Source organism: Giraffa tippelskirchi, chromosome 2 (assembly GCF_054371585.1).
Source record: "Giraffa tippelskirchi isolate mGirTip1 chromosome 2, T2T-mGirTip1v1.2.pri, whole genome shotgun sequence".
NCBI lineage: Eukaryota > Metazoa > Chordata > Mammalia > Artiodactyla > Giraffidae > Giraffa > Giraffa tippelskirchi.
Window position 1 is genome coordinate 152,250,357 of NC_137276.1, and position 12,914 is coordinate 152,263,270.

Genomic DNA, 12,914 nt, shown 5'->3' on the forward strand with positions numbered 1-12,914 from the left:
AGTCATCTTTGAATAAATGTTCAAATATTTTGCTCACTTTTTTACACCATATACAAAAACTAACTAAAAACTGATTAGAGACCTAAAGCTAAGACCAAAACTATAAAACTCCTAGAAGAAAATAGGGGGAAAGTTTCAAAACATTAGATTTGGCAATGATTTCTTCAATATGACACCAAAAACACAAACAAAAAAGCAAAAATAGATGTGACATCAAACCTAAAAGCTTTCATGCAAAGAACACGAGTGAAAGGCAACCTACCGAATGAGAGAAAATATTTGCAAATCATATAGCTGATAAAGGGTTAATATCTAGACCATATAAAGAACTCCTACAACTCAACAAAAGCCAACCTGATTAAAGTGAGAGAAGAGTTTGAACATTTATCCAAAGAAGACATTCAAATGGCCAGCCAGCATATGAAAAGACATGCAACACCATTAGAGAAATGGAAACCAAAATCACAATGATGCATCACCTCACACCCATTAGGATGGCACCCATTTTAAAAAAAACCATAAACAGAAATTTTCAAGCGCTAGCAAGGATGCAGAGAAATCAGAAACCTTGTACACTGTTGGCAGGATTGTAAAATGGTACAAACAGTACGGAAAATAGTATGGAACTACCATAAATTTAGCAATCCCATTTCTGGGTATATATCCAAAATAACTGAAAGCAGGGACACAAAGAGATTTGCACACCCACGTTCTTGGCAGCACTATTCACAGGAGGCAAGAGGTAGAAGCAAAAGGCTATCAAAGAACAAAAGGATAAACAAAATGTGGTGCATACACACAATGGAATAAATTATTCAGCCTTAAAAAAAAGGAAGTCCTGTCACATGTTACAATATGGATGACCTTTGGGTATATGTTAAGTGAAACAAACCAGTCAAAAAAGACAAGTACTGTATGACTTCACTTATATGAGGTATCTAAAGTAGTCAAATTATAGAAACAGAAAGTGGCATGATAGTTACCAAGGGGTGGGGAAGGGGTATAAAGGGAAATCATTGTATAACGGGTACAGAGTGTCAGTTTCACAAAACAAAAAGAGTTCTGGAGATGCTTCATAACAATCTGAATATACTTAACTCCATTGAACTGTACACTCAAAAATGGTTTAAATGTTGGTGGGAATGCAAACTAGTACAGCCACTATGGAGAACAGTGTGGAGATTCCTTAAAAAACTGGGAATAGAACTGCCATATGACCCAGCAATCCCACTGCTGGGCATATACACCGAGGAAACCAGAATTGAAAGAGACGCGTGTACCCCAATGTTCATCGCAGCACTGTTTACAATAGCCAGGTCATGGAAGCAACCTAGATGTCCATCAGCAGACGAATGGATAAGGAAGCTGTGGTACATATACACAATGGAATATTACTCAGCCATTAAAAAAAATACATTTGAATCGGTTCTACTGAGATGGATGAAACTGGAGCCCATTATACAGAGTGAAGTAAGCCAGAAAGAAAAACAACAATACAGTATACTAATGCATATATATGGAATTTGAAAGATGGTAACGATAACCCTATATGCGAGACAGAATAAGAGACACAGATGCATGGAACAATTTTATGGACTCTGAGGGAGAAGGTGAGGGTGGGACGTTCTGGGAGAATAGCATTGAAACATGTATATTATCATATGTGAAACAGAACACCATTCCATGTTCGATGCATGTGACAAGGGCTCAGGGCCGGGGCAATGGGATGATCCAGAAGGATGGGATGGGGAGGGAGGTGGGTGGGGGGTCCAGGAAGGGGAACACATGTAAACCCATGGCTGATTCATGTCAATGTAGGGCAAAAACTATTACAATATTGTAAAGTAATTAGCCCCCAACTAAAATAAATAAATTTATAAAAAAAAAAAAAAAAATGGTTTAAATGGTGTATTTTATGTGTTTTTTTACCACAATTTTTAAGAAGTTAAACAGAGTACCATATGACCCAACAATTCCACTTCTAGGTATACTCAAAGAGAAATGAAAACATATGTCCACACAATACACATATATGAAAAGTTGGGCTGCAGCATTATCATAACACTAAGCCAAAAAGTGGAAATAAATGTCCATCAACAGATGAATGAACAAAATGTGATATATCCATATAATGGAATATTATTTAGCCATAAAAAGAAGCATGTACTGACACATGCCACTGTAAATGAACTCTGAAAACATTACACATAAGTGAAAGAAGTGAAATATTATACATCAGTGAAAGAAGCAGCCACAAAATGCCTCATATTATGTGATTCCATTTTTATGAAGTGTCCAGAACAGGCAAATCCACAGAGAAAGAAAGTGGTTGTCTAAGGACGAATGGAGGAGAGCAACAGGGAGAGACTTGCCACTGGCTATGGGGTTTCTTTATGGGATAATGAAAATATTCTGGGCTTAGGTGATGGTGATAGTAGCAAAAACTTGTGAACGTAATAAAAACCACTGAATTGTATTCAAGTTAACACCTGAACAACACGAGTTTAAACGTCACAGGTCCACCTATACGAAGATTTTTTCAACAATAAATTCTATGTTACTACATGAGCTATGGCTTGTTGAATCCACAGATGCAGTGTTTGTGTCAGTCACTCAGTTGTGTCTGGCTCTTTGCAACCCCATGGACTGTAGCCCACCAGGCTCCTCTATCCATGGGATTCTCCAGGTAAGAATACTGCAGTGGGTAGCCATTCCCTTCTCCAGGGATTTTCCCTACCCAGGGATCAAATCCAGATCTAGTGCACCACAGGCAGATTCGTTATCATCTGAGCCACCAAGGAAGTCCTCCACAGATGCAGAACATCCAACAAAGTGCCATCTATAAAGTTATACACAGATTTTTGACTGTGTGGAGGGTCAGCACCCTAACATCTACATTGGTGTCCAAGGACGAACTGTGTTTTTATTTTTAATGATGAATTAAAAAAAGGATACACTGATTTCAGAAGCACTGTTTGGGGTTCAATGATTTCAAGTCTATCTTCCTCCTTAGCCAAGGAAGGGGGTACAACCTCTTTCTCCATTTTCCTGAAAAAAGACTATCCCAGTGGAGTTCAGTAGCTAACTACAGCATGCCTTCTGTTTCTAAGATAGGCCAGTTCATCCCTCCATAGCTCTGCTATCTGACTGAAGCTAGACGCAGCTAGTCCAGACATTGACAAGCACATACATCCACAGCAGCCAGAGAACTGAGTTCAAGCAGTCCCTACCTCAGGTTCCCTGAAACCAGGACTACAGGCACAAGGATCATCTGTCGGCCTTACACAGTGGCTATAATTGCTCCTCCTGGAAAATATCCACAAAACAAATTAAGCACTGGTCCCACAGCATCCTGGAATCAGGGGAAATCCAGAGACTATTCATCTTCCAATGAAAGCAAGACTAACAACAACCTAAATATCCATTAATAGAAAACCTGTTACAATAGTATTCATTTGCATGGACTAGTAAAGCACCATTCAAAAGAATGATCATTCTTTTGGGATGCTGGTAATTTCCATTTCTTGATCGAGGTGCTAGTTATGTAGATGTGCTCAGTTTGTGAAAATTAGTTGCACATCTGACATGTGCATGTTCTTCTAGGTACACTTCAATAACAACATTTTTTTAAAGCATGCAATAGATCTACTTGTATCAGCAAGGAATGTCCTTTTAAAATACTAAGCGAAAAAAAATAAAGATGTAGAGGAGTATGTATTACATGCTACCATTTATTGTTTAAACCACAGTTAGATGTAAACATAAATGCCTATAAAACAGATGCTTTGGAAGAATACACAAGCAACTAAAAAGGCAACGGTTATGGATGGGGAATGGAACTGGAAGTCTATAGTGAGAGAGATTTATTTTTTATTTTATATATTCTCTATTTTAATGTTACCATGCACATTTATTCATTTCACAATGATAGACGCCTGCTGCCTTGGGACAATCTGCTGCAATCTGGGCTATGAATCAGCATCCAGATACCTGGGATGAGGGAACGCTGTGTGGTTTATCAGAAAAGTAATGAGTGGAGGTTTGCTATAGCAGAAAGTGAAAGGATGTAATAAAAGGCGTATTTTCTGAACTAAAGAGTTTGTTTCCCATCTCCAGCCTTCCTAGCTGTGTGATCTCAGACAAGTTACTTAACAACTCTGAGCCTCAGTTACCCCGTTTGAACAATGAGGATACTTCTAACAGGGCTCTTAAGATTAATAATAAGGACTAACAATAATATGTGTATTTGCAAAGTACCTACTAACATGGTACTTGCAGCCTAGTTGGCACTCGAGCATTAGTTTTATTATCCTTTCCCCTAGAACTAAAACTAAAAAATAAACTAATCCTGGTAGAAACAGAAGCGCAAAGAAGAAAAAAATAGACTTTAGAAGTTGGGACACAAGGATCAAGGGCCTAGGGTGCAGCAGTGCTTAAACTTTGGAGCTGACAGTAGATAAGAACTAGTATAGGAACTGTGACACCATCTTGTTGAGATTTTGCTCCCCATATTCCTTCTCCAAATACAATAATTTGGTGGGTTTTTCCCTCTCAGCTTTACCTGAATCCAAATACAGTAGAGTCAGCATTCTGCTGAGCTAAAAGGAAAACCTGACAAGTGTCTCACAGGCACCTCTAAAAGCTACAAATGGAGGGGAAATACTCTCCATGGGGGTTGCCTGGGGACCTCCAGCAAAGGCTTAAAAGTCTTGCAGAGTAAGGCAATACAGGAAACTAGCTAAAATATAAAAGTACCAGGGATGAGTCTAACTTTGAAGAATGCTACTTGATGTACCCCCTTCATCCTACAAACACCAAATGAACTTTAACAATTTTTTCAGAGCGATGTGAAGTTTAGGGAGATGTATCTGTATAACAATTAAGACCCCAAAAAAAGTCCTAAACTAGATAAGAAAAAAAAAGATTACGGGATTAAGACCAGTTCTTTGGTAGATATTGACACAGTGATTCCCAGGGACGAATTGAGATAGAAGAGTGAAAAACTAGGGGCAGCCATCAGCTGCTGTCAGCTCTAAGGAAGGACGTTTTTCACCTCACCATTGAATTTCACCTTAGTGATAAAGTAAGTTATGATAAAGTAAATAAATCCCTTATGATTTAAACTGTTCTTATCCAAGCCTATGAATCCAAAGAGATGTGAATAAACCTGAGATACCTCTTGCTACACCTAAAGCTGAGGAAACAAATGCATCTGGATAAAACATATTGCTGTCTGAATTTGCTATAACCAAAATCTTGCCACCCAAATTCGTAAGTTCATTAGATTCAGACAGCAAGGAATTCTTATATGAAACGTTTGGTGTAAAACTGTAAAACCTTTAACCTGCTAGAGATTTCAAGCTGCCAGTGTCTAGGTATGAATACTACAGAGTAAAGAAGCACACTAGTCTCACAGAGCTTTGAGACTCCCTAGGTCAGTGGCCTCCTAAGGACTTAAGTTCTTTCAAAGTACAAAAAGAAAAAAGAAAACCACTTAGAGAACATCTACAATTCAAGGAAAAGGTGGCACAAAATAAATCTGTCACCCCATATATCAATCCTCAATAAAAGCCAGATGAGCCAACCTCACTTCAGATCAGCCTAAAGGAAGCAACCAAAGCACTAAATAAGCAAGTCAGTGGAATGAACTGGCACCTCTGAAAAGAGACAAGCTATATCCAAAGCGTAAGTTTAACCACTGAAATCTCAGTATGCGGCTAACTGATTATAAAGCACCACAAACAAGTGTTGTAAGGCTAGATTCACTTCTATCAGCATAATTATGTCCCGAAAGAGGAGTCTGAGATGACATTGAACAGATCAAAGAGCATTTCCTCAGCCTTTAAAAGTCACTTGATGAACCTGACAATAAATATTTAAGGTCTTTAGCATGACTATTCACATTTATGTGATTTGAAGTACTTTATACTCAAGCTCTTAGTCAGACTACAATGTCATCTAAGGGAAAGAATTCTGATTTTTCAGTTCAGTTCAGTTGCTCAGTCGTGTCCGACTCTTTGCGACCCCATGAATCCCACCACGCCAGGCCTCTCTGTCCATCACCAAATCCCAGAGTCCACCCAAACCCATGTCCATCGAGTCGGTGATGCCATCCAACCATCTCATCCTCTGTCGTCCCCTTCTCCTCCCGCCCCCAATCCTACCCAGCATTAGGGTCTTTTCCAATGAGCCAACCCTTCGCATGAGGTGCCCAAAGTATTGGAGTTTCAGCTTCAACATCAGTCCTTCCAATGAACACCCAGGATTGATCTCCTTTAGGATGGATTGATTGGATCTCCTTGCAGTCCAAGGGACTCTCAAGAGTCTTCTCCAACACCATAGTTCAAAAGCATCAATTCTTCAGCGCTCAGCTTTCTTCACCATCCAACTCTCACATCCATACATGGCCACTGGAAAAACCATAGCCTTGACTAGATGGACTTTTGTTGGCAAAGTAATGTCTCTGCTTTTAAATATGCTATCTAGGTTGGCCATAACCTTCCTTCCAAGGAGTAAGCGTCTTTTAATTTCATGGCTGAAGTCACAATCAGCAGTGATTCTGGAGCTCAAAAAAATAAAGTCTGACACTGTTTCCACTGTTTCCCCATCTATTTCCCATGAAGTAATGGGACCAGATGCCAAGATCTTAGTTTTCTGAACGTTGAGCTTTAAGCCAACTTTTTCACTCTCCTCTTTCACTTTCATCAAGAGGCTCTTTAGTTCTTCTTCACTTTCTGCCATAAGGGTGGTGTCATCTGCATATCTGAGGTTATTGACATTTCTCCCAGCAATCTTGATTCCAGCTTGTGTTTCTTCCAGCCCAGCGTTTCTCATGATGTACTCTGCATATAAGTTACATAAGCAGGGTGACAATATATAGCCTTGACGGACTCCTTTTCCTATTTGGAACCAGTCTGTTGTTCCATGTCCAGTTCTAACTGTTGCTTCCTGACCTGCATACAGGTTTCTCAAGAGACAGGTCAGATGGTCTGGTATTCCCATCTCTTTCAGAATTTTCCAGTTTATTGTGATCCACACAGTGAAAGGCTTTGGCATAGTCAATAAAGCAGAAATAGATGTTTTTCTGGAACTCTCTTGCTTTTTCGATGATTCAGAGGATATTGGCAATTTGATCTCTGGTTCCTCTGCCTTTTCTAAAACCAGCTTGAACATCTGGAAGTTCACGGTTCACGTACTGCTGAAGCCTGGCTTGGAGAATTTTGAGCATTACTTTACTAGCATGTGAGATGAGTGCAATTGTGCGGTAGTTTGAGCATTCTTTGGCATTGCCTTTCTTTGGGATTGGAATGAAAACTGACCTTTTCCAGTCTTGTGGCCACTGCTGAGTTTTCCAAATTTGCTGGCATATCGAGTGCAGCACTTTCACAGCATCACCTTTGAGGATCTGAAATAGCTCAACTGGAATTCCATCACCTCCACTAGCTTTGTTCGTAGTGATGCTTTCTAAGGCCCACTTGACTTCACATTCCAGGATGTCTGGCTCTAGGTGAGTGATCACACCATCATGATTATCTGGGTCGTAAAGATCTTTTTTGTACAGTTCTTCTGTGTATTCTTGCCACCTCTTCTTAATATCTTCTGCTTCTGTTAGGTCCATACCATTTCTGTCCTTTATCGAGCCTATCTTTGCATGAAATGTTCCTACCTCCAAATACCAACTTCTTTGAATAAACCATTTCCTGGCATGAAAAAGGTTTTAATTTCTAATCCCAGGTTTCCTCAAATGTCAAAATCTTTATCATCTTCAAAGAACACTAGGTATCAACTAACTGTGAGGCACTCTGAAAATATCAAAAGAAATCAAAACTTTGCTACCCTAAAGGCAATTAATTTTCAAAAAACAAGCAAATAAACCAAAAATCCCAATTAATTCCAATGGAAACGCAAGTGTTACTACAGAGCTATTTTTGAAAGTTATTATTTGTTAAGACTTCACTGACTAATCAATTATACAGCTGGCAATGTACTTTGAAAAATCTCAACTTTTTGATTCAAGATCTCATCAACACTGAGTCACTCAATAGATTTTAATTGAATGTCTTTACTGTGTGCCAGATATATTGTCACCTTGCTTATTTAACTAATATGCAGAGTACATCATGCGAAATGCTGGACTGGATGAAGCACAAGATGGAAACAAGACTGCTGGGAGAAACATCAACAACCTCAGATACGCAGATGGTCCCACCCTTATGGCAGAAAGCAAAGAGGAACTAAAGAGCCTCTTGATGAAAGTGAAAGAGGAGAGTGAAAAAGCTGGCTTAAAACTCAACATTCAAAAAACTATGCTCATGGCATCCAGTCCCATCATTTATGGCAAATAGACGGGGAAACAATGACAGACTTTATTTTCTTGGGCTTCAAAATGACTGCAGATGGTGACTGCAGCCATGAAATTTAAAGACACTTGCTCCTTGGAAGAAAAGCTATGACAAACCAGGACTACATATTAAAAAGCAGAAACATTATTTTACCAACAAAGGTCCTTCTAGTCAAAGCTATGGTTTTTCTAGCAGTCATGTATGGATGTGAGAGTTGGACCATAAAGAAAGCTGAGAGCTGAAGAACTGATGCTTTTGAACTGTGGTGTTGGAGAAGACTCTTGAGAGTCCCTTGGACAGCAAGGAGATCAAACCAGGCAATCCTAAAGGAAATCAGTCCTGAATATTCATTGGCAGGACTGATGGTAAAGCTGAAGCTCCAATACTTCGGCCACCTGATGGGAAGAATTGACTCATTGGCAAAGACCCTAATGCTGGGAAAGACTGAAGGCAGGAGGAGAAGGGGACAACAGAGGGTGAGATGATTGGATGACATCACTGACTAGATGGACATGAGTTTGAGCAAGCTCTGGGGTTGGTGATGGACAGGGAAGCCTGGTGTGCTGCAGTCCATGGGGTTGCAAAGAGTCGGACATGACTGAGCAACTGAACTGAACTGTGTGCCAGATATATGCTAGGAGTTACAAGAAAAATGAAAAATCTCAACACTGTCCTCAAAGATGACACATGTACAATTATATAAAGCAGGTTGTATTATAAGTTATTAAAAAGTGCAACAAGTTCAGGAAAAAAGCACTTCCTGCTGGAAGTAATGTCTAGACCATAAGCTTGAAGACTGGATCAGTTCCACCAGGGAGACAGAAAAATTAAACCTTCCAGACACATGAAATAGTCTCAATGAAGAAACGAATGCATCTTTTCTCCACTTAAGTAGGTATCAAAAATTAAGAGTACCATTAAGTTTAACCATGTTTGAGGGAAAGCAGTATTTTGCTATTTCTGTAGGAAGATTTTTTTCCTTTATCTGTACAATTGTTAACTTACAAATCCATTTCCTGAGTTTCTCAAATAACTAATTGCACAGTTTTTAAAATATTGCACAAGTTTTACCTTGAAGAGCCAGATCTGTCTTCCACAAAGTGAAGTTGCTCAGTCGTGTCCGACTCTTTGCAACCCCGTGGACTGTAGCTTACCAGGCTCCTCTGTCCATGGGATTTTCCAGGCAAGAATACTGGAGTGGGTTGCCATTTCCTTCTCCAACTGTCTTCCATAAAAGCTTACCAAAAACAAATGAAATTATCATGGTGATATACATGTTATGCTCACATTTAAAGAGGATCTTATAAATGGCATAGTGTAGAAGAGAAAACTGGCTTTAGGATGAGACAGACCTGGATTTTGAAACTCAGTTCTTACTTACTAGCAGTGTGACTTTCAAAAAGTTCCTTCTCTGAAAGCCGATTTCCTTATCTATAAAAGGAGAGATAACTACCCTGTAAGCAACCCTGTGAGGTAGGGAGACAATATGTATGAAGTCTGCTGCATGAATAAGGTACTTAATCAGTGTTCCCTTTGAGTACTTTAATAGGACAGTAATAATTACTCATAAGCTATTCACAAGCTAGCACTTTACAACAGAGATCATTTGGTAAGTATCACACTAGATCAAAATTAGACAATAACCCAGAGCCTCATATATACAGTACCTTTATGCCACAATATTTTCAAACCATTACATTAGCCTGAAGGTACAGAAATTCTGTCTTCTAAACCACTGATGAGCATGGTACAAAAGCCATTGACTATGACATACTGTACCTTTTGGTTTGATTTCTCTTCCCTTGAATGGCTAAAACGTGTAAGCTAACACAAACCTGTCACAGTCCGCTGGCCATCACTTAGGTTATTCCACCACTTGTTAATCTAAAACAGAAGGAAAATTGCTTATCACCATATGGTAAATACTTTCAGTCTATGTAAATGAAAAGCAAGAAAGAAAATGCTTTGTGCATAAATGAGAATCCTCATCGGTAAAAATCTCTACTGAACAACAGACATAATAAATATGTGATAGAGTGGAAAGCACTGGTGTTTTACAGTCAGACAGCCTGCATTCTTTACACAGAGCCACTGATCAGCTCTATGACCTTGGACAAATTACTTCTAAACTTCAGTTTCCTGATACCTAAATTGGAGACAGTAACAGACACCTAGCAGTACTACTGTGAGGAATATCAGTACATATGTAAAGCACCTAGCACACTATCAAATAAGTGATTATTCAAGGCCCAATTTAGTTTTAAAATTCCAACCAAGAATATTTTCTACCAAAAAATACCTTACTTTATGGTGCAACACTAGATTGAGGTTTAGCAAAAGACAGAATCCTAATCTATCAGGGACACACCTTGAAATTTTTATGATTGATATATGCCTAGAATGGGGCTTCCCCAATGGCTCAGTGGGTAAAGAACCCACCTGCCAATGCAGGAGACGTGGGTTCAATCTCTGGGTCAGGAAGATCTCCTGGAAAAGGAAACGGCAACCAGCTCCAGTATTCTTGCCTGGGAAATCCCATGGAGAGAGGAGACTTGCAGGCTACAGTCCATGGGGTCACAAGAAAGTCAGACAAGACTTAGTGACTGAGCATGCTGAGCTGATGTCCAGAATTTGCTTTACAGTAATCAGTGGTGGGGAAGGATGGGAAAGAAAGGGGACTAGGTGAAACAAAGTCACTGTGTGTCAATAACTGTTGATGCAGGATGACGGGTTCATTATACTATTTTCTTTATCCTCTTTACTCTTTTACTTTACTTTTGAAATTTTCCATGATTAAAGTTTTATTTATGTATTATTTATTTATTTTTGGTCACACTATGTGGCATGCAGGACCTTAGTTTCCTGACCAGAGATTGAAATCATGTCCCCTGTAGAGGGAGCTTGAAGTTCTAACTACTGGACCGCCAGGGAATTCCCTCCATGATTAAAGCTTTTTAATTAAAAAAATATATATATATGTTCTCACTATGAAACTGAGCCAGACTTTGTATACTAATATTGAAAGAAATCCAAGGTAAAAAAAAAAAAACCAAGCTACAGATCAGTATGCATTTGATCCATATTCAACAATTTCATTTTTGTAATTCAGTTGACCCTTGAGCAGCAGAGGTTTGAACTACACTGGTCCACTTAAACACAGATTTTTTTCAGTAAATATGTACTACAGTATACTATACCATCTGCAGTTGGCAGAACCAGCTGATGTGGGACCACTATTACAGAGGGCCAACAGTAAAGTTATGTGCACATTTGCCACTACGTGGAGGATCAGTGCCCCAACCCCTGCATTGTTCAAGGGTCAAATGTAAAATTAAATGTATGTGAGCTCTCACACTTTACTTGCTGTAGTGTGGCATGGGTTCCCCAGACTTTCATTTCCCATGTTTTATTTATGTGTTATTTCAACTTTAACAGGACTTTACATTTTATATCCTATAATTTACCTATCTCAAACAAATTTATCTTTGTATGAAGATTATGTGTCATTTTCACCACTTGTGTCATTTTCACCATTTCAAGGAACAATTTGGATACCAAAACTTTATACTTCAGAAGGCTGTAGCTAAAGGGATCCAGGAATGTGGAACAGGTCAGCATTACTATCTTCTCAAACATATTGTACTGAATAAAAACCATTGCTCATTATTACAGATTTTACCTGCAAAATTACATCAACTGTTCTTCTGACATAAAGCCTCTCTAGAACAGATAGGGCTCATGCTTCTTGTGTTGATGGGGAAACAAGGAGGAATGAATCCTCCCTACTTAGAGGAACCTCAACTATCATTAAGAAAAAGAAAACCCATGGCTGCCCTCTCAACCTCTCACTGGCCAGGAAAAAAGTGGAAGGAGAAAACTCAAGAGGACACCAACTCATCTCCAAATTGGAAGGGCAGTGTGTTGTCATTTAAAAAAAAAAGAAGGTGCCTGAAAATGAAAGGTCCACAAATTAGCCTATGAGCTCTGCTCAATAAGTACTGTCAAATGAAATAAAATATATGCATGCTTTCTCTAAAAGGCGAGGAAGGCCATTAACATGCATACGAAGCAATGAAAAGTTGCATCCTCAATCCAAGCACAGTTAGAAACATCAACAATAGGTATTTATCAGAGATATAAACATCATGTCACTAAGAAGCTTTTTAAAAACCACACAGTATCTCTATCCCTCAAACATAAAACACCCTCTGATTCCAATATGTACTCCAAAATCATCCATCCAGATGATGCAAGTAAAAACAGTGGCCATTAGTAGAGCCGGAAGAAAACTCAAAACTGTAATTTTTAACAACTATTTGTGGTGATTCTTGATATATGTGGGTAGAGGGATAAAGTTCTTAGAACACTTAACTACAACAGTGCCAGCCATATAAAACATTAATACTTGGTGGCTCAGTCGGTAAAGAATCCACCGGCAATGCAGGAGATGAGGGTTCAACCCCCGGGTTGGGAAGATCCTTTGGAGTAGGAAATGGCAACCCATTCCAGTATTCTTGTCTAGGAAATCCCTTGGAGAGAGGAGCTTCGTAGGCTACAGTCCATGGAGTCACA

At 39.1% G+C, this 12,914-nt stretch overlaps 1 protein-coding gene across 5 annotated transcripts in view; it reads right to left on the reverse strand.

The window, feature by feature from the left end:
• Positions 1 to 12,914, reverse strand: part of PARL (presenilin associated rhomboid like) — a 57,574-nt gene that overhangs the window by 33,023 nt on the left and 11,637 nt on the right. For all 5 annotated transcript variants that reach the window (XM_081571212.1, XM_081571215.1, XM_081571214.1 and 2 more), the window contains exon 4: positions 10,178 to 10,226. In XM_081571212.1, the coding sequence (XP_081427338.1) occupies positions 10,178 to 10,226 (49 nt within the window). The remainder of the gene's footprint in view (positions 1 to 10,177; positions 10,227 to 12,914) is intronic.